The sequence below is a fragment of the Dermacentor variabilis genome, chromosome 11 (assembly GCF_050947875.1).
Source record: "Dermacentor variabilis isolate Ectoservices chromosome 11, ASM5094787v1, whole genome shotgun sequence".
Lineage (NCBI taxonomy): Eukaryota > Metazoa > Arthropoda > Arachnida > Ixodida > Ixodidae > Dermacentor > Dermacentor variabilis.
This window is the reverse complement of record NC_134578.1, coordinates 35,025,848-35,048,806: the sequence shown is the minus strand read 5'-3', so window position 1 is coordinate 35,048,806 and position 22,959 is coordinate 35,025,848. Positions and strand designations below refer to the sequence as shown.

Here is a 22,959-nt window from a genome sequence, read left to right as displayed (position 1 = left end):
ACAGTCATGATGACCAGGAAGTCGAAAGGTTTTATGAAGACGTGGAATCGGCGATGGGTAAAGTCAAAACAAAATACACTATACTGATGGGCGACTTCAATGCCAGGGTAGGCAAGAAGCAGGCTGGAGACAAGTCAGTGGGGGAATATGGCATAGACTCTAGGAATAGCAGAGGAGATTTATTAGTAGAGTTTGCAGAACAGAATAATATGCGGATAATGAACACCTTTTTCCGCAAGCGGGTTAGTCGAAAGTGGACGTGGAGGAGCCCGAATGGTGAGACTAGAAATGAAATCGACTTCATACTCTGCGCGAACCCTGGCATCATACAAGATGTAGACGTGCTCGGCAAGGTACGCTGCAGTGACCATAGAATGGTAAGAACTCGAATTAGCCTAGACTTGAGGAGGGAACGGAAGGAACTGGTACACAAGAAGCCAATCAATGAGTTAGCGGTAAGAGGGAAACTAGAGGAATTCCGGATCAAGCTACAGAACAGGTACTCGGCTTTAACTCAGGAAGAGGACCTTAGTGTTGCAGCAATGAACGACAATCTCATGGGCATCATTAAGGAGTGCGCAATAGAAGTCGGTGGTAACGCCGTTATACAGGAAACCAGTAAGCTATCGCAGGAGACGAAAGATCTGATCAAGAAACGCCAATGTATGAAAGCCTCTAACCCTACAGCTAGAATAGAACTGGCAGAACTTTCTAAGTTAATCAACAAGCGTAAGACAGCGGACATCAGAAACTATAATATTGATAGAATTGAACAGGCTCTCAGGAACGGAGGAAGCCTAAAAACAGTGAAGAAGAAACTAGGAATAGGCAAGAATCAGACGTGTGCGTTAAGAGACAAAGCCGGCAATATCGTTACTAATATGGATGAGATAGTTCAAGTGGCTGAGGAGTTCTATAGAGATTTATACAGTACCAGTGGTACCCACGACGATAGTGGAAGAGAGAATAGCCTAGAGGAATTCGAAATCCCACAGGTAACGCCAGAAGAAGTAAAGAAAGCCTTAGGAGCTATGCAAAGGGGGAAGGCAGCTGGGGAGGATCAGGTAACAGCAGATTTGTTGAAAGATGGTGGTCAGATTGTTCTAGAGAAACTGGCCACCCTGTATACGCAATGCCTCATAACCTCGAGCGTACCGGAATCTTGGAAGAACGCTAACATAATCCTAATCCATAAGAAAGGGGACGCCAAAGACTTGAAAAATTATAGACCGATCAGCTTACTGTCCGTTGCCTACAAAGTATTTACTAAGGTAATCGCAAATAGAACCAGGAACACCTTAGACTTCTGTCAACCAAAGGACCAGGCAGGATTCCGTAAAGGCTACTCAACAATAGACCATATTCACACTGTCAATCAAGTGATAGAGAAATGTGCAGAATATAACCAACCCTTATATATAGCTTTCATAGATTACGAGAAAGCGTTTGATTCAGTCGAAACCTGAGCAGTCATGGAGGCATTACGGAATCAGGGTGTAGATGAGCCATATGTAAAAATACTGGAAGATATCTATAGCGGCTCCACAGCCACCGTAGTCCTCCACAAAGAAAGTAACAAAATCCCTATAAAGAAAGGCGTCAGACAGGGAGATACGATATCTCCAATGCTATTCACAGCATGTTTACAGGAGGTATTCAGAGGCCTGGAGTGGGAAGAATTGGGGATAAAATTGATGGAGAATACCTTAGCAACTTGCGATTCGCTGATGATATTGCCTTGCTTAGTAACTCAGGAGACCAATTGCAATGCATGCTCACTGACCTGGAGAGGCAAAGCAGAAGGGTGGGTCTGAAAATTAATTTGCAGAAAACTAAAGTATTGTTTAACAGTCTCGGAAGAGAACAGCAGTTTCCGATAGATAGCGAAGCACTGGAAGTGGTAAGGGAATACATCTACTTAGGGCAGGTAGTGACCACGGATCCGGATCATGAGACTGAAATAACCAGAAGAATAAGAATGGGCTGGGGTGCGTTTGGCAGGCATTCTCAAATCATGAACAGCAGGTTGCCACTATCCCTCAAAAGGAAAGTGTATAACAGCTGTGTGTTACCAGTACTCACATATGGGGCAGAAACCTGGAGGCTTACGAAAAGTGTTCTGCTGAAATTGAGGACGACGCAACGAGCTATGGAAAGAAGAATGATGGATGTAACGTTAAGGGATAAGAAAAGAGCAGATTGGGTGAGGCAACAAACGCGGGTAAACGACATCTTAGTTGAAATCAAGAAAAAGAAATGGGCATGGGCAGGACATGTAATGAGGAGGGAAGATAACCGATGATCATTAAGGGTTACGGACTGGATTCCAAGGGAAGGGAAGCGTAGCAGGGGGCGGCAGAAAGTTAGGTGGGCGGATGAAATTAAGACTTTTGCAGGGACAACATGGCCACAATTAGTACATGACCGGGGTAGTTGGAGAAGTATGGGAGAGGCCTTTGCCCTGCAGTGGGCGTAACTAGGCTGATGATGATGATGATGATGATGATGATGATGATGATGGTTCTACAGCGTAAGTAGCGAGCTGCGTACGCTTATGTTAAGCCAACGTTGCATGCATATATGCGAAGAGTGGTGAGCAATAATAAACAGTGCACCGAAGATTTTCTTTTTCAAAAGCAAGTAGAGGCTAAACACGTACCTTTCATAAACGTGTTCAATGGGACTAAATGCTCAAAAAGGAAAACTACTTGTCACCTATCTATTTTTCTGCATTTATATATTTACATATATAGTTACATATTTTAAAAATTTCGCCGTTGCTTTTCATATTGCTGACGACCGTACATTTGCTACCACCCTAAAAATTTTGGTGAGTGCTCGACATTGATGTCGACGTGCATAGGCAAATAAGCCACAAAAAAGCCACCTCGTGCCGAGAGGTAGCATGCTTTCATCACCGATGCTTTCGCCTCGGTGATGTTCGCTCATCTCTCAGGCGTAATCCTCTAATCACCGAGGCCTTCTTTCTTTGAACGAGCTCCGTCATCCGCCGTTCGGTGGTGGTCTTGACAGTTTAATGAGAAAATTTAGCTCGAAAGCTTCCGTATAAATATATCGTAACGAAGGAAAATCGGTCTATACAGTAACCACTACACAAATTTTGATTAAGTTCGTTACACTCCAAACAAATAACCTGAAATCCAGTCATTGTAGCAAGTGAACTTTCAATTGATAGCATAAATATATTTTTTTTAATTCTTGAAAATTGCAGGAGAACAAATACATGCAAACGAGCTTTAACTCTGAGATCTGTTCTTGTGCAAAGTTGCGCATTCGTAAACTTCATGCTTTAATGTTTTTTTAGCTTACCAATTTTTGGATATTTTTCTAACACTTCGAGCTTCGAAATGGAAATTCAGCTTCCTAAGGTTACTCTAATTTACCTCGCTCTCTTAAAAAGCTTTCTTCAGTTTTACCTCTGTATTAATAGTGAAATAGGACTTGGTCCCGAGCTAGAGCCTCCTACGATAAAATGTGGCATTCACCCGGCGCTACCTGCACCTCGTCTGCCGGGTGGACAGTCCGAATTGTGAGGAATGCTCCATTCCCGAGACGACAGAACACCTCTTGTGCATCTTTCCGAGACTTGATGTGCAGGTAAAATCTCTGACAGACATCTTGATGAAAATTTGTTGTTGCACCATTGGCTGAAAAGGTCCTATTGGGACCTTCGCCTGATCCTTGGCATCATCCCGATAGTCTGAAGGCTCTCAACAAGCTTTTGTTTGAGAGCAGACTGGACCAGAGACATTCAAGAGGCTTAGAGCGCGCAATATTCTCGCCACCACCTTTGTCCTCATAATCAACGTCTTCTCTATTCTTTCTGTTTACACCCTTCCCCCAACGCCGAGTATATAGCAAGTCAGAACACTGACTCAGGCCGACCTCTCCAGCTTTTCTCTCATAATAAATACCCCTGTCTCTCTTAAAAGGAAGCTTTACGGGGATAGATTTGAATGAAATCTGTTGCAATTGCGACAAATTTTAATTTGACAACTATAAAGAGCAGAATTCTTATTTTACGCACGAACTCCAGTTTTTTACAAGGGTTACAAGTTTTACAACCGACAAACTTAAGCAAAAATAGAAGCACGAAGTTTACAATTACGCATCTTTGGACTAAATGCAGATATTACATTTCTGTAACGAAATGCATAAGAGAATCTCAAGCAAACAAATGTTATAGACCAATATACAGCTTCCGTGCAATTTTTGTATTGCATACGAGGGTATGGTAGGAAAATAGCATTTAGGCCGAATGGCGATGCACGGACGGCGTTTGCAAAGTTCAGTGTTTCACTGGAACTTCTGGGACGTTGTTCAACTATATGCGGGTCTACGTATACGCTATATACTTGGGTGCGCGACAATTTCTGGCACCTTTAAAAGATTTACCGTGCTGTGCAGGGCCTGTGGTGACATCGCACAAGCTCCGCTAAGCTTCCCGTTGTCACGCGCACCACTCCCTACGACGTCCTCTGACCCTGACCATGACATGCCATTTGTCGGCGTTATCGACGCCATAAGGATGGCTGAGCACCAGTGCGCTGACCCTGAACTACTGCCGCTGATCGAGCACCTTCAAGGAGCTGAAGGTGTCTAACCTCGGTAGCTCGTGCGCGGCTTATCGTACTCTTTGCACAACAACGTCCTTTACAGAAAAACTGCGGAAGCGCTCCAAATACGTACCTCCTTGTCGTGCCGTCGGCACTGCGCCAAGAGATTTTGCAAGCCTGCCATGATGAGCCATGCGCTGGACACCTGGGATTCGCTTAAACATTAGCAAGGATACGCCAGAAGTATTACTGGCCCCGGCTTTTTTCTTCTGTGCAACGGTACGTCAAGACGTGCGGTGATTGTCAGCGCCACAAGAAACCACCAGTTAAACCAGCTGGCTTTCTCCACCCTGTGGACCCTCCTCAAGCACCGTTCCAACAAACAGGGATGGATCTACTTGGGCCATTCCCAGTGACCTCTACGCACAACAAATGGATAGTCGTCGCTACCGACTACTTAACCCGGTACGCCGAAACCGAAGCGATTCCGCAAGCAAACTCGTATGAAGTGGCCAAGTTCTTTGTAAGCCACATCGTCCTACGACATCGCCAACCGCGGTGCAGCATTTACAGCCCAACTTATGGAGGACGTTCTCCAGCTGACGCATTGCTCTCACCGCAAGAGCATTGCGTATCACCCGCAAACCAATGAATTAACTGCACGTCTGAACAGAACGCTGGCTGATATGCTCTCGATGTATATCGACGTAGAGCACAAGATGTTGGATGAGATTTTACCCTATGTAACCTTCGCGTATAACACCGCTGTACAGGAGACTACACAGTTTACGCCGTTCGAACTTGTATACGGGCGCCACGTCACGTCAACACTTGACGCCATGCTACCTCTGGTTGATAATAGCCCGCCAAGCGAACACGCGGAAGAATTCGTACAAAGATCCGAAGAAGCACGCCAGCTAGCTCAGCATCGTATCCGGAGCCAACAGCATACCGACACCCTTCGCTACAACCAGGGTCGACGAGACGTCCATTGCAATAGCGGCGCCTTCGTGTGGGTCTGGACGCCCATCCGTCGCCGTGGACTCTCAGAAAAGTTGCTCCGCCGGTATTTTGGTCCCTACAGGGTTACACGCCACCTCAGTGACGTGACCTACGAAGTCGTCCCTTGCAGTTCTTACCCCGGTTCGCTCCGTCGTCGTCCTCGCGCGGAAGTTGTTCATGTAGTGCGCATGAAACCCTACTATGCGCGTACGTGAACGCCAAAATGCACCTGAGGAGCTCCATTTCTTGTCGCCGAAAGAACTTCTTGACGCGACCGAGGCGGTCGCTTTTCGCATTGGGAGGCGGTGGGAGGCAATTGACACAATGATGTGGGGCTCTCGCACCGTGGGACGGCGCGCAAAAAGGTCGGCGCCATGAAAGACGATGAAGCGCGTGAGCTGCACGTTCTTCTCCTGGCCCGCGATTAAACAGAAGCGTCTTTTGTAAGACTCCGTCTTCAATCTACGTTGCAATATACGCTGTTCAAGTGTCCCACAGGCTCCACAGGAAGTACGCGATAGGCTGTCCGCACGTTCTTGACGATACAAACCTTCGCGCACCAACATAGCGCCAACTATGAATTTCACTAACCGTGCTCTAGCACTATGAGGCACGGAATGACCACGAACACGGAGAGGGAACGAGCCGTTTGTAACCCAGTAGTCAGGGTGCTGCTCTAGGGGGTAATGGCGGATTAACGCACGGGCGTTGTCAATCATATAATAAATTTCTGGGCAGTTACTCCTGTTGTGAGCACAAGTTGAAGCGAGGCAATCAGCCTTTTCATTTCCAGCAATACCCACGTGTGAAGGTATCCACTGGGCAACCAGGGACACTCCAGGAAAAGTAATTTTGTCGGCGGACTCTATTATACTGCGTAGAATTGGGCTGTTGCCATCCTTTCTCAACAGCCTGCTAAGGGCAGTACGGGAGCCTGAAAGGATGACGACCTTTCATGCGCCTATTTCTTTCTGTAAGTACTTCAGAGCAAGATCAATCGCTGCCAGCTCCGCAGTAGTTGACGAAGATGGATGAGGTATTCGAAACACCTTTATGTCCGTCGAAGGGCAGAAGAAAGCTGCTGCTGCGCCTTGAGCGTCGCTGCTTACCCACGCGTCCGTAAATACATTAAGATGGTCTCCATATTTTTGAGATCAGACAATTACCCGAAATAGCAGCCAGCATATACCTAGTGTCCCAAGCTTATACAAAGCTTGGGTGACTGGGAATGTGAAACTATACGCGCAGAAAATTGAGTTCTAATAAAATGTTAACAGGATTAAAAATGATGGCCTAAGTAAAAAAAAATCTGCCACCTGCAGGCATACCAGTTTAACTTCTTTTAGAAACAACAGACTTCGACAAAATCTCCGCAGTGGACCCCGACAAACACAAAATCTTTGTTGCTCTGTATTCAGGCAGAAGTTTCCGAGCTAAAGCTTCCCCTTTATATCACATGACAGGCGCTTACTTCAGCAAGAGTTCGAAGAAAGGCCCAGCGGAACAGTCCATATACGCATCTTAATTTTTTTCCTACGTCGCATTTAACTTGAGGTCGCTCTTCGTTGGGAAGACACCTGATACGTGTTCACGCATTCAGCGCGTGCCTTGCAGGTATTCAATTTTGTTTTTTTGTGACATACCCTGCAGCGTCGAAGTATTAAAGCAGGAGAGCGGGTAGAAATGTAAAAAAAAGAACAATACAAATAAGCAAACAGACAGGCTCTTGAATAGATGACTATAAAACGAGGCATCAACAATTTCGGAATATACATAACGAGCCACAAGAACAGCCCAGTGCAAGAATAACTAGTCTTTAGAAATCATTGGTCATTTGAGCGAAGTGGACACCATCAGCTGTGGTCACCTCCTCTTGTAAAGCGTTCCATTCAGAAGTTTGTTTTTTTTCTCAGAAGAGAAGTTCATGCAATTGTGCGACATTTAATATAATAATTTTTAGAACGGTAATCCGTCCTGCGTGAGGTAGTGAGGAGGCTTGATATATTTATATTTGCTGGTATGAGTTGAGTTATTATAAATTGCACGCATTAGTTTCAGCCGGTTTTCCTTCCGCCTTCTGTCAAGGCGTTTGATTTCTATGGTAGCCTTCCTATGTGTGACACTAGCTGCCACCGCACGGTTCTGTATACCTTCGATTTTATGGCTGAGGCAGTTTTGAACGCGGTCCCATGAGCTGGACGCGTCTTCTGTGTGCGGTCTCACTACTTGTCTATACGCCGCCATCTTCAGCACTTGAGGAGCGCATGACGATTGCTCGAATAACGAGGCTAAGCATGCTGGCAGCTAATTTTACGGTGTTATTAATAAGCTGATTAAATGAAAGGTCTTCTGAAAGGAGCACGCCTAGATATTTGACTTCGGGAACTTTTCGGTTTACTTTACCACCGACCGTGTACGTCGTGTCCAGTATGCGCTTTCCTTTGCTAAATATTGCATGGTAGCTGTTGTCTCCATTTAGACCTAGTTCCCATGTGTTACAGCTTAAAGTGATATGAAGAAGATCTTGTTGAAGTGGTTTCATGTGACTATATCTTTACTGACTGCCCTGTAATTACTTAATCATCCGCGTACAATCTGACACTGAAAGATATACTAGACCCGATGTCATTCAGGAAAATTAGGAATAATAATGGCCGTAATACCGAGCCTTGTGGCACACCCGAAGTTGCTTACGCAAAGCAAGACCGCTTGCCCCAAAGAAAACGCACTTTTTCTCTTGTTAAGGTAGCCTCCAATCAAATTAAACATATTCTGATTAATGCCGAGAACAGAGCATTTGTGCTTTATTAATTTGAGCGGAACGGACTCGAATGCTTTTCTAAAGTCCATCAATATTGTATCAATCCACATGCTGTGGACTGATACAAGCCGCTGTGGTAACGTTATGAAAAAGCTCTATTGATTGTGTGGTGCATGAAGCACCAGCGCTAAACACGTGTGTGTTCTGGAAGAAAAAAACAATGTTTAAATGTTTCAACGTACTACTGTATAGAACACGTTCAGGTATCCTGCAAGATATACAGCAGAAGGCAGTCGGCCTAGAATTGGCTACTATAGATTTCGGACCATTTTCGTGAATGGGTACAATCAAAGTCGTCTTCCATTTTTTGGGAACTATTGCAGTTTCAAGCGATTTCCAATATAGTCCAGAGAGGTATAATACCCTTCGCTATTGTTATAGGACACTTATGCAGCAGATCCAATTCGTCCAGACAGGGCTGAACAACAGCAGGGTTTCTTTTATATTGCTGGTATAAGCGATAACGTTTTTTAGAAGCTTTTTTACAACACTTTTTTTACAGGGCTTATCAGCTTTGGGGTTGTCTTGCGCATACATAGAGGGAGTGTATTTTTCACAGAGTGCAGATTACGCATTTCTGAAAATAGTCCAGAGAGTATCGACGTCTTTGTCCGGAGATTTAGCAAAATATATTCATTCAACGCTTCCTCAAGAAGATCAACAATTTCATTATCAATTCTTTTTCTTTATTGCAGTGCTACTGGTTCACAGTAGAGTTCGGCATCTGCAAACAAGAAGGGCACCTTAAGGCCTACGGCGCCGGCCTGCTCTCATCGTTCGGTGAACTCGAGGTGAGTAGTTCACTTGTGTGCCGCCCTCTGACTAAAAGCGAAAACTTCATTACCGCTGACTCAGCACCTTGCGCTAGACACCGGTAGACACACGCTAGACACCTAGTTATCGAGCACCAAGTGAACGAGCCGAAAGCAGCGCTAAACGACATCACGATGAGAAGGACACAGACCACAGCACTGACTTACAATCAAGACTCCTTATTCTTTGAGTCAGCATATTATATATTCATATGCATATACATATATACACACACTTTACCACTATCTCGAAGCACGAAAAGCAACAGAAATTCAGCACGCGCAGGGCCAACAACTTGTAATCACTCAGTTAGGACGGCTATCTCCTTCGGAAGGAGAGAAATTGAGGGGAGGCTGCGTGAACTGCGTAAGGCTATCTGCGTGGGCGTTTCGAGCGACTACACTAGGACGGACAAGTCCGTTTTACTAAGTGGCAAGCTAGAGCGCGGCAGTGAAGAAACGCGAAGCGGGCACATGTCAAGCGCTCACTCACAGCTGGTATGTGTGTCCACTGCTTGCCGGTGTCATCAGCTTGTGTGTAACAACTGGAATGTGTGTTCCCTAGAGGTCTGATTCTACATAAAATTTTGAGGGGCGTGAGAAACTGATTTCTCTTGCGTTTTTCTTCAGAAAATTACGAAAAATGAAAAAAAAAAAACACGATCACGCGCAGAGCTATGAAAAACACGACACATTTAGTTCTATAACACTGAAAATAACATAATTATTACACTATTGCATCGCAAACGTCCCAGCAGAGCTTCTGGGTTCTAAATCTAGGTACCATTTCATGTCAAGGCATTAATTTCGCGTCAAAGAATCAAGCCCGACATTCGTATCATTCTGTTTCCGATTCAATTCGGCTTGACTGAAATGTGCAGCGCACGAAGCCTTCCGCAGACAAGTTCTTGCACGCGATCCCCTGCGAGCCTGTTGTGTAGCTTGGTGCGCAAATTTCAAAACTCGGACAAGTTTCTTTCACATGCCACAGCCACAGAATAAGGGGGAATCTGCAGTACGCGACAGGTGAGGGGGCTTAAGGGTTGGTTGAAGCAAAGTCCTTGCCAGCCCGTGGATGGATCCAGGTGCTTCGCAGACTCCCAAACTCGTTCTTTTGACCAAATATTTAGATACGCCGAAAGGAGTCGCATTACAACAGAAGAAATTTGCAGGGAAGCTCAGTTTCATGCTTTTTCAATTTTATCCTGGTTGATAAAAACGAAAAAAAACTGCTTTTTGCGAAATGTTCAGTTTTTTTCTCAAGCACTTGCATCTTTAGTGTCCTCTACTTGTATATTTGATCTTATTGCACGTGCCGTGCCTTCTGCTTGTATGTCACAAGGCGCATGTGTTTCCGCTGCTTGTATGTGTCCTATCTATGTATATTGCATCTGATATATGTCCACTACTTGTACGTCACAGATGGTATGTATCCACTGCTTCTATGTCACTACTGGTGTGGGTCCACTGCTTGTATGTCACAACTGGCATGTGTCCACTGCTTGCATGTCACAACTGGCATGTGTCCACTGCTTGTATGTCACAACTGGTATGTGTCCACTGCTTTTATGTCACAACTAGTATGTGTCCACTGCTTTTATGTCACAACTAGTGTGTGTCCACTGCTTTTATGTCACAACTAGTGTGTGTCCACTGCTTGTATGTCACCACTGGCATGTGTCCACTGCTTCTATGTCACAACTGGTATGAATCCACTGCTTCTATGTCACAACTAGTATGTGTCAACTGCTTGTGCATGTACACTATTCGTATGTGCAGGCTGCCTGTGTGTGATTGCTGCCTGTGTCCTCGTCCATAGTGTTTCTACGCCGCAAGCTGAAATTTCCCTGTGGCTCTTGCGCATTTTCTTACTACAGCTGCAACGCTTGCACGTTGACAACACCGTGCATTAATTTTTCAGTACTGTCTCAGCGGAAAGCCAGAAATGAAGCCTTTCGACCCAGCGGTGACCGGTGAGCAGAAGTACCCTATAACCCAGTACCAGCCAATCTACTACGTGGCGCAAAGCTTCCAGAACGCCCAGCAGAAAGTGAGGTCAGTGAAATACTTTTGTACATGGCGTGGCCTTTATTTATCTGAGGTAGCACTTTACAGAGTTGGCGGGAAGCAACAGGAAGCTTTAGAACAGCGTCAGGTGAAGCGCTTAAGTTAAACGCCAACACTTTTGCAGTTTCAGAAGTATTGGAGCAAAAACCGGAGTGCACTATCCGCAACACGCACGAAAAAAACATAAGCGTGATTTGCGTACGGCACTTGAGACGTCCCGCTGATGCTGCTGCGACAGAATGCTAGGTCGGGTGTGTTCTCTATTGCTAAAGCCGATTCATACCAGTAGAAGGTGTCATGACTGCTGGACCGCGCGTATGCGTACTTGTCGCTATACTAGCGTGCGCGGCTATGAAGGAAAATCTACGGAGGCAAAGCGCGCACAAGTGAGAGCGCTTCTGAAAAGAGACCCGGGTTTTAATCCACGTTAGTTTAGGCTGGCGAAAAGGAAACAAACACCTCATTAGCAACACAATGCGTTGCCGTGACACCACCGCGTGAGAGTTATCGGAAGCATTTTTCATTCGGTCATTGGGGTCACAGTGTATTAGTGTGCCTTCCTTAACCTTGTGCAGCGCTGAATTTGTTTTTTTGGATTCTGTCGCATGAGTGCGCGCTTGGGATCGGATGTTGGTGGCTCCACCGCATGGTGCTCACTGCGCATGTTCCTCTGGTTTGAGCGGTCTATAAAGGAGTGACGTAATAAAATGATGTCAGTTGAGAGTAGCGCTTTGTCCTGTCGTCTTTCTTGTGTCTGTCTTTTTGCGCTAAACAAAGTATTCATTAGCAACAGTTTAACAAGATAGAGCACACCACTGAGTTTGAAGGTTTAGTTATTTTGAGGCTCTCTCTTTTTCGCATCTGGGGAAACGCGAAACTATCGCACGTGGAACCTGCGTCGATTCAGCGTGTGTTCCGGGCAACCAAAAGCACTGCCAAACGCTGCCGGACTATTTGGCGCTGTAACACATGTGCAGCGGCCATGCGCCCGCAGCTTTCCCTTCACAGCCACAGAAAGTTGCCCGCAAGTGTGCTTGCCTGCGTTGCCTTTGAGCGAGGCCATCTGAAAGCTGTCCTGAGGACTTTCTTTCGATCTTCCAGTTAAACGTTGCATTAAACGAACATCGAAGAGAAAGGTTAAGTTGAGCTACATCATACAAATATGATTTTGTGATAACGAAAAGTGCAGCTTCTACCTGTGGCAAGAGGTTTGGTAAGCCAAAGAAAACATTACAAACGTTAGACCATGGCAATTCCACACTTGCTCAATGTGACGTCAAGAATTTCGAAAGCATCTGTACTCGAACGTAGTTCAGTGTTTGTCAATAACGAAGGACTACGTAGCTGTCAAATGTCAACCAAATGTTCGAAATAGGAAGTTCTATATAAGCACTGTTTGTTGGCCAACACACTCCAGATACGGAAAAATACAATTAAATCCGTGACATCACAGAGACGAGCTAGTTCTGGTACGAAATTAAGGAAATCGAAGCGTTTCCCCTTCATTTTCTTCTTTGATAGTCAACCATCTTTCGCTAAAGAATTACCTTTCGCTAAAGGAATTAAAGGAAACACTTTCAAGGGCAATCTGTCGACAAAATAGCAAGCAATCTGTTTTCTTTTTTTTTAATATTTGCAGGGAGTACGCTCTGTCGATCCCAAGGCCGTTCACGGTCCGCTACAACCCCTACACCCAGAGTGTCGAAATCGTCGACACAAACATCCAAGTGCAAAACCTTGCCTGTGACATTCAGTGTGAGTATTCGCTTGTGGAATGTGCAACTCTCGAGCGCTGTAGGAGTACAAATGTACGCCTCCCAGAAAAAAACAAGTCTTGAACAAGACAAAGCCAAGTTAACAACAAGTAACTAGCAAGGAAATAAATGTGCTAAGGCGTCGCGCACTACCGTAAAATAAAATGAAATTATCTCATAATTTCGCATTACAGAAGACAGCAGGTTCATCCAAAGTTACAAATCAGCACATTTTCACTCTTAAAACAGGCGAGTGTCATTATTTCGGGCACACGACGTGATGGAAAGCCTCCACAACGGAAACTCATGTTTAGCAGGCAGCTGTGAAAAAACATTCAAATTCCCGAGCGAATTTTTCATCATGAATTATCAGAAGAGCAAAAAATTGGACAAGGTGGTTTTCATTGTTGGTTCCGAGCACTGAAAACTAAATTAGTGAATCATGTTGGCCATATTGCTGTCATCGTATTCGTTTTTCGCGCATGCTCAGAGTCATAAATTACACATGAAGCGCACCGCCACTGTCGCATATAATTGGAAAGCTTTGACATGCCACTTGCACGGTGCTTGCATGGCAATGACCGGAGCGGAAAGGTGTACTCTTTACACCTTCCCAGTGTACCCTGCACATAACAACGGTTTCCTCTAATGCCTAATATAAATTGCCACCATTCGCCGTTTGGTGCAGGATCTACACATCTTTGACTCACTGGCAGATGCCAATATGTAGCCGGAAATATTGAAAACAAACGCCGAATCGAATGCACAGCAAGTGACCGATTGAACTATACTGTACATCATAAACTTACACGATCACATTTACAAGCCCAGGAAATTAAAGTAACCTGTTACGTAAAAGTCGCGCGCAGTGTAGATATAATCTAGCCATTCAAACCTAAGCCAAACAATATCCTTAACGTGAACTGCCACTTCGAAGTCCGGCAAGCCGTAACCCTCAAATACATTAAAACCTAAGTTGAGACGTCCCCGAAAAAAGAAACAGGGGGGAGGACGTTAACAGAGGCGAACATTTCTTTAAAGGAATGGTTTCTGTCGAAAAAAAATATCTTGCACATAACTTATGTATCAGACTATGCTGCTACTTGTATGCAGAGTGTGTAATTACGACTTCATAGGAATATATAAGTATGTATTTCTTGTCAAATTTGAAAAGTAGGCAATGACACGGCCAAAGTACTGTCCGTGTCAACACAGCCATCAGCTCCAAACTGTGAGGACTCATTCAATCCCCGCGGACACCATTTCCCAACACTTCGCTGCGGCAAGATACAGGCACTACTTTCACGCATACGGGTCGATGCTTACTTACTTAAAGGACCATTTGCCACAGAAGCACTCTCGTCGTCGTCGGGCCCGATCCAGAGCAGTCATGCTGAAATGCTGGAGCACTTTCGTTTTGGGCAAGCTTCTTAATATAGTTTATGAAAAATATCGAAACGGCTGTCGATGCACGTTAGAGGTAGGCAGATTCTGCTTATTTCTTTCCTTTCTTTTTATACGATGTCAAAGCAGCACATCAGTTGATGCTTAGAAACTGCAATTTCTTTAGGATCAGCCTCGACAGCAAAGGCACCAAGGTCGCGCTCTTCACTTTGAGAAGTAGACGTCATTGCTTTTGGCACACCGTTTGCGCAGTGTCCCCATGGGACCCCGCGAGAAACTAACGCAATGTGAAAGGGAATGATATTGCTTCGCAACGTGGGCGCCATTGCTTCCAGAGATTGAAATAGATCGTCCGCCAAGCCCGCCGGCGGTTATCGCCGGTAGTTGGGAGTGAGAAGGCCGGTATCGAGAGAGGTTCAAGGTGGTCTGGTTTTGTTGTATAGCTTATTGGGTTTTTGCGGAAGCAAGCGACATGCAGAAATGCATCCATTCGCATCACTCCCATGATACGACATCGTCTGTCGGCAGCGAAATGTAATCTTCAGGTTTTCAAAGGAACACGATGGACGTGGTGATAAGTCACGTTGATGTCGCTGGTTCTCTTTCCTGCATGAAGATACACGACTAAAATAACATCCCCGCTCTGTTCATACTGCTATAAATGTAATTTCCATTTGATACTCTCGAGGAAGACAGCCTAGCATGATAGGATTTTGACCTATAACCTATCCGCTTGCTTCCTGTGGTTGTTATCTTCGTCCCTTGAAAGGCAAGAGACAAATTGACTTGGCGCCTAATGTTCTCAGAAGGAAAGATACGCCACGCTCCGCAATGCAGTGGCTGTTGCCAGGAATATGTACCCTGCATCAATCCACTTTGCTTGAGGCCTCACATCGTTATTAATGATATTCATGAATACATATACAAGTACAACTAAGCTGAAACGTTTGCAAGTCGGACACGTCTGCCTGGTTTTTCGAGATTCATTCTTTGTTGGTCTAACTACAATGTAAAAGTTGTAGCAGCGTCCGCTATGCGCGTTGGGGTATTGTCAGTGCAGCAATAAAACGCTTCAGGAGATCGGGTGGGTGCACTGGAACATCTCGGTCTTGCTCCCTTGACCTCCCTTGAGAATACGCAAGAGTCATGATGTGTGTTGTACTCGGTGTGCCGTCTGGACTTTGGTTTTAACACACTGTTAACGAGGGTCTGGAAGACTTGCGCACGGTTCCATCAATTGTCATTCTTATTATACATTAACTCTGTTTTGTGGCATTTGGGCCTCGTATTCCACGATGCTAGGCGTAGCTTATCTTTCGCTTCCTCCGGGCATTCTCATCACAATTTACCAAGGAAGTCTTGTCTGCGAATCGATGAATCAGCGCTTTGTCATCACAGGTAGTCTCATACACGGTTTTCTTTCCAGCAGAAATCTGGACAGTTTCCACGGGAATTGCAAAAATTCCGAGGACACCTTAGCATTTCCTACGAGTTTCTCACCAGCACGTGCTCAGTGTCTTACGAGTTGTAAATGCGAAAGCAGTAATGTGCAATTGAACGCTGCTGAGTGGTCCGTCGCGTGCAAGTGAGCACGCTTTGGCGCGTTTTGATTTTGCCTTACTGAGGCGCAGTTACAACGCTGGCGGACGAGGAACATGCGCCTAACATTCCTAGCGCGAGGATGACGTGGCGTCACGGCGATGCCCTTTCCCCTCACGCATTACCGCGGGAGCAGGTGGGCGCTTTCGCCCGCTCTCCAGTGTGCCTTGAGTAGACTGGATGACAGGCCATTTACGGGAGCAAAGATCCCGGGAGCCTGGCCTCACAGTTCGTTAGCCCAGAAAGCAGTTCGAGCACTTCTTCACTACCTGAAGGCAACAGACTTGAGTGCCCGACTATAGACATCCTACACCTAACTTAGTGCATGTGAAAGTGCGGTATGGACTCACGTTTTATCTCTCCCTTTTTCACTGCCCATTCCCCTCCCCAACGTGTAGGGTAGTAAACTGGACTCAGTCTGGTTAACCTCCCCACCTTTCCTTCTTCCCATCTCTCTCTCTCTCTCTGTGCTCTGTCGAGACTCGAGCCAGCAAGTGCGAGCTGGCGTCACAAGCCGCACAAGCGCGTGAGGTGCGCGCTTGTGACTTGGCGTCGCAGCTAATGGAAACTTAGGTGCCGTTTGACTGCTACAGACGCCGCTGGCTTTTTGGATCAATAACCGCGTTCACACGAATGCAACAACTGGCGCATCCCATTGCTTCACACCTAGTTCTAGTTTTCGTATTTCTAGTTTCATCGTATGCACGCAAGCAGAGCCAATGGCCTAGGAAAGTGTCACGTTAATGCGTCAGGCAGGGATTAATTGAGATGAGGAAGTCGACTTTCGGAGTGAAATGTAAACGCGATCGCATCACATATTAGGAATTATGGGAAGGGAATTTAATTTATTATGGGGTTTTACGTTCCAAAACAACTTTCTGAATATGAGGCACACTGTAGTGGAGGACTCCGGAAATTTCGACCACCTGGCGTTATTTAACGTGCGCCTAAATCTAAGCACACGGGTGTTTTCGCATTTCGCCCACATCGAAATGCGGCCGCCGTGGCCGAGACTCGATCCCGCGACCTCGTGCTCAGCAGCCCAACACCATAGACACTGAGCAACCACGGCGGGTTATGGGAAGGGAATTTGCTGTAGAACTACTGCGCTCGCCGAGCTGCGGGACACCAAAATCGTTGAGAAAATGGTGACCCTGATGGCGACACTATGGTCACGCCGGCAGGGCCGTTTTGCCTTCGATGTGCGACACCGTGTACCGAAACTGTCGCACCAAGGGTAATTAGCTACGTGTAAGTGCTTTAGCATAACATTACTCGCGATGCGGTATGAAATATGATGGGCCACTGCCACATTCGGTCTCATTCGGTCTCATTCATGTAAACGCGGCTAATGGGCTGTTTGAGGCTTTCGTCCAAAAATAAAAGAAATGTAGCTTTCTTTCTCGGTAGCGGCCTCTAAAAGATGATATTGCACGACTGAAACTTACAGGCTGTTTTTTTTTCTTTATTTCCTGCTGAACAATGATATATATACTTATTTGTACAGAGTACTGAACCTTCAATTGTTAGTAGCGTTGTCGTTTCCTCGAATCTGTCGTCTCGGGTTTCCCGTTTGCGCTGCACAACGCCTAATACGTTTACAACTTTGTGCTTTTACTAGAAAATAAAGATAAAATAAAACAACTCTCAACCCCGTCCCAATATGCCATCGACAACAGCACTCAGAAAGTCGCTCCTCACATGATTTCTTTTTGAAGAAAGATATGTGTGGCGACTAATGTAGGACCCCGAAAAAGAGACTAAGGGCCACTTTCGGAGGAGAAACCTAAACCAAAAAGTTCGGGTAAAGCTAAAAGCTAAAGGTTTCGGGTAACGCGACGACAGGAAATGTAGATATATGGAACAAGAAAAGCTTCATGAGGGCCTCTGCGTTTACATATTAGTATTTATTCGTCCGCACTTTGCAGATACTAGCGCAAATCAACTCATGCTTTTCTGTTCGACTTTGATAGGCGATATTGTTTATTCCACAGGTCGTAAAAAAATGGAGTGTTGCCTAACTTGTACTTACAGAAAGAATATGGTCAAAAGTGGCCATTATGGAATGCGTCTTTAAATCACTGACTATTATTTTGCATTCTCCTCTATTACAGCCGAAATGACCCTCCTGGCTGATGCCTTGAAGAAAATCTGAGGTGTATAAGCGGAACGCACAGGCATTCATCGAAGAAAAAGCCGGAAGACAGGACCATCTTCAGCCAGAGGCGAACGCGGAAAGCTTCTCAGTTCGCGAGAGATGATACTTCCGCATTGTATATCACTGCTCACAAATAAAACTATTTTATCTCCATTTAATTTATTACGGCTATAAAAGGTCATTTGAAAAGCTCCTCACCAGGCCGCGGTGTAAATTAGAGGTATAAACTGAACAGTGTAACAAACTGCAGTTTGTTACACCGTCTGTTCTCCGGCAATTCTTTTAGTTGGTTTGTTGTTACGGGAGATGGGAGGAATTGAAATGCTGCATTGCCTTGTGGCCAGGAGGTGAGCTTCACTGCCAGCCTAGATTGTCTCACCTTTCGCTCGGCTAGGTCACGTTCAAGTGTGAACTGTACGCAAGTGATCTTGCGCCCAACGGCAACAATCGACCCAATGGAGATGGCTACCCAACGCGAGCGACGACTTTGAGCGACGTCTCCCCGGGGTTGCCGGTATCAGGGCAGCTGATACGTTGCGAAACTGGCGTGACGCATGCTCTACTAATGCGAAAGCATCATGTGGCGTTGGTCTGACCGCACGATGGTCCAAAAAGGTTTCGAACCATCGACCTTTTTGTGGGGGTCGAAACCATACCTTTCGTGTTAATTAAAGTGGAGTTAATTAGGAACAGTTAAATGAGATATATTTAACTATGGTATAGTTAACGTACTCAAACCCTCGACATTTGGTGGGAGCCGTAGCTTGGACCTTCGGTGGTAGTTGAACCCAGTACCGCTGAAGTTAATTAATGCGGAGTTAATTGAGGCACGGTATGGGGCAGCGTTAATTGAAGTACAGGTTTAACTAAGATACTTCATTACGGCGTTTGAACCCACAACGACTGATGGGAATCGAATCCACGTCCCTTGGTGGTGACTAAGACGAAGTTCATTAAGGTTGTTAATTAAAGTAGTTATCTACGACACTCGAACCTACAGGCCTTGGTGTTAATTAATGCGAGCTTTATTAAGGTAGATATAATTAAGGCACTCGAACCCACGGCCTTCGTTGGGTGTCCGACTAAGAAGTAGGTGTCCGAAGAACTAGTTACTGAACGACTGAAAGAGCGTAGAAATCGCGTGGTGGTCGCAATGCTTTTGCAATCATCCACGCTGGGACAATGAAGTGTCCCTCGAATTTTTCGATTTAAATTTATGTGTTTTACAGCAAAGAGCCGAATAAAATATTTCTGAAGGTCTTGCAATAGGTCGAACGTAATAAAAGTTAGTCGTTTGCTCGTTCCGTGCGACAATCGGTAGTACTTGAGATGTACTAGAGCCAGTTCCGGCTTCGGGCTACTGGCGAGTCACTCGTAGCCCTTCCGGGTGACGAGCGACAAGAATGAGTGATCTGTTCAAGCAAAGGCCCGTTTCGGAGCTCAAAGCCGTCGCTCGTCGCCGTCGCGCGCAAAATCGCTCACGTGGCGTTCGGGCTTTAGGGCTACAAGCCATGTCTTTTGTTCATCTTGCTTCTTTTTTTTTCTTTATTCGCCGCCGACATACTCCGAGTCCCGGTATTGCGAGTTCTGCACATTCATTTTTATCGCCAACTGGTATGTTGCAGATGAAAAAAAAAAGTGTTGAAATGTTACATAAGGATGCACCTACGGCAGGGTGCATGCAAGTGCAAACGCAGCCCCCCCCCCTCGCCACTGCAAGAAGTCTCTCTAGTCTCCACAGCTTTGACTGCTATGTATGGAAAGAAGGAAATTGGTTGGCGCAGGACAGGTGTAATTAGAGATCACAGGGAGATGCCTTCATCCTTCAGTGGACACAAGAGATGATGATGATGATGACGATCACGACGTACTATGACAATACAGTTCACCTCTCCTGAATATTGTAACATAAGTTTGTTTTCATAGCAAGAAAACGTTGCGAACATAAACATGATACTGTTGGCTACGACCGACGGCAAGAAACCTGGTGAATAACAGAATTTTTTTGTTTTCGACATAAGAGCACAGAAGCAGATTTTTCATAAGACATGACGCAGCATGTCTCTTTGTTCTGTTCTGGTATAAACTGGTTTCGGTGTAGAGAATGACGAACATAGTACGCTACTCCGTTGCTCGGTGTTTTTCACCGAAACAAATAAAATATCTCCACGCTTTAATAGTGGTAAACGACAAGGAGGAAGCTCGTAGTTTTTGACGCTACTAGGTAATGGCCATTTACTTTGAGCTGCCTGCTTTGTCGTTTCCCCTCGCAACAATGTAATTACAAAAACCAAGAAGTACATTTTCAAAATTGTCAATACTCACTAACCTTTGAGGAATGCACACCACAGTTTCTTTTTCGTTTTTATGTGCACGATATATTCCTTTATTCCTGGTTTCATTCTGGCAGCACCTCAAATCGCGCCAGTGATGCCGGCTTTCGTTTTTTCGTGGGTATGTTTTCGTTTTCATTTTTCTTGATCAGGCGCATTATATGCACATTAGTCATTGGAACAGAGCGACTTAAATGGTCTGTGTGGAGTGTTGGAATTTCATAGGAGCTCCATTTGTCAGCTGTCCGGAACTGTAAAAGGATTTGCGCCATTATGAGGAAATAATGGAAATAATACTAATGGATCGGCAGCTCCCCAGTGTCCATCTGGAGCCATGATTTTCCGAGCGGCAGCCGCCACCATCAGTTTAATGACATGTCACCCAACAACATCGACGGCTGCGTAACTTGCAGCTCCTCGCTCTGGACTTCGCCTCAGCAGCCGATAGTGACGTCGAAGATGGTCGATATTGACTGACTCAAAGGCAGCACTGAAGTCCTTGCTACCAGCCCTGAGGCGCGAACCCCAAGAACAATTTAGCATTCGAGATAAGAGAATTAATTGATATCATTACTGAGAAAGAGCATCAAGTGACGTTTCAGGGGCTTCCAAGTCACTGCGGCGCGCGTAGCGAACACGTCGATAACGTTGCTCGGTCGGCTCTCCAAGGCGACGAAGAGCAGTCGACACCGCGTTCAAGGACCGACTCCTCTTGAAAACTTCGAATGCTCACCCGGGATATCACGTTCTTCACGTGGAATACACGAAGTTTTTAAAACAACCCGTCGCAGTACTTAGGCTCTTCTCTCCGCCTCCGCATCCCAGCTGGACTCGGCCGACGCAAAGCTACCCTGCTTTGTCGAATATGGCTAGGAGTGGCCTTTACGAAGTCTTTTGCTTTCCGAATCGGATGGACCAACGATGCCTCGTGTAACGACTATGGTAGCGAGGAGACTCTTCAACGCGACATCTGTGACTGTCCTCGCTACAATCTGCAGAGATGATCTCTCGCAATCGCGGTAGCGTGCTTTGGCCCAAGACTATTAACAGTATGATAATATTGGAGTGCGTCATCACAAGTCACCAGAGCGAAGGGCGACGAACGTGCTGTGGGAGTTTTTAAGGACAGCAGATTTGTACAAGCGGATTGAGCCTGAAGTGATGATTATATATGGTGCCACAAGGTGCTGATGTGGTGTGCCATGATAGTATGCGGTGACAATGACCGACTGTACTTGTGTATCTGTGGCCCCTTTATTCCTATATCTCTCTACTTTCCTGTCACTTTAACTCCTCTCCCCTCATCGTAGGGAAGCAAGCCGGATCTGCCCCTCTGGTTAACCTCCCTGCCTTTACCCTTTCTTCTGTCTCTGTCTAGTGTAGACCGATTGTAAAAACACTCGCCTCCAGATAACAGCCTGCTGCGAAAGGCAGGAGTTTTTCTGCCCGGCTGACACGCTCAGTTCTACGAGGTACGCTAACTGCTTTGCCAAGCAAACGTTAAAGTTAACTTGCAAAGCATACTTGCCATTGCGAAAAACAGGAATTCTAAGGCCACGTTTCTTGCACAACTATTGCAAAGCTTTCTCGGAATTCAAATAGTTGTCAGAGTTTAATTTCGAGCTTTTGCGCTTCCTACTTTACTCACCACTCATTACACAAAGAAAATGTTACAAATGAGAATGCAGCGCTGTACACGAAGTCTTAGCGTTGAGGGAAGAGAAGCAGACTTGGGACGAAGAGTACCGTTGTTAAAGCAAGCGCAGGAACGATAGCCAAGCGCGCTCAGAGTGAAGTAGAAACGTGGCCATGACATTTGCGTAAAATTTTCATGTCGCAACTGGCTTTCTCATTTGACTGCGCTAGGTCTGGTGATGACGCAGGTCGTTTCATAAATAGACAAATTAGCTCGTTTTCTCCTGGCAACGACAAAACGAAATTGAACTAGAAAATATGATTAGGCCAGTAAAATATTTTTATCAGCTTTATTTCTTCTGTTGCCTAATATTGAAAATCAATAGCGGAGATAATGAACGGGAAACCATGGCTTCTCATTTCATTTTTAAATTCCGCACTGCGATATTTGCGTTGGTACGTTAGTGTGACGTCACGGATTTCAAGGTGTGTTCTCATACTTGAGCCTCTTAGGTGATAACAAAAAATAAGATCGGCAGTGACGCTCAACGCTACTTTCGTATTAGAATGCGAAAGCATTGTAGTCGCTTTGGGAACATGTTTTCGCATAGGCATTCATCGGTATACCGTCGTGCAGCTCGTAAACATGAACCACATTCCTCGTGGCGTTCCTTTGCTTCGCCTTCGGCGACGTGCTTCCGTGGTCGACCACGTTCCACAGATACCGCTGCGCTAGACGCTTCGGACGGAGTGCATCCAAGTAGACACAGCACCGATAAAACCCGAATAAGCAATTG

General features: G+C 45.6%; 1 protein-coding gene across 1 annotated transcript in view; it reads left to right on the top strand.

Moving 5' to 3' along the window:
• Positions 1–18,352, top strand: part of Hn (phenylalanine hydroxylase) — a 126,535-nt gene extending 108,183 nt beyond the window's left edge. Inside the window, exons 10-13 of the mRNA XM_075675329.1 lie at positions 9,096–9,191; positions 11,134–11,267; positions 12,919–13,034; positions 18,151–18,352. Coding sequence (XP_075531444.1) covers positions 9,096–9,191; positions 11,134–11,267; positions 12,919–13,034; positions 18,151–18,191 — 387 coding nt within the window. The 3' untranslated portion in view covers positions 18,192–18,352. The remainder of the gene's footprint in view (positions 1–9,095; positions 9,192–11,133; positions 11,268–12,918; positions 13,035–18,150) is intronic.
• Positions 18,353–22,959: the final 4,607 nt, after the last annotated feature.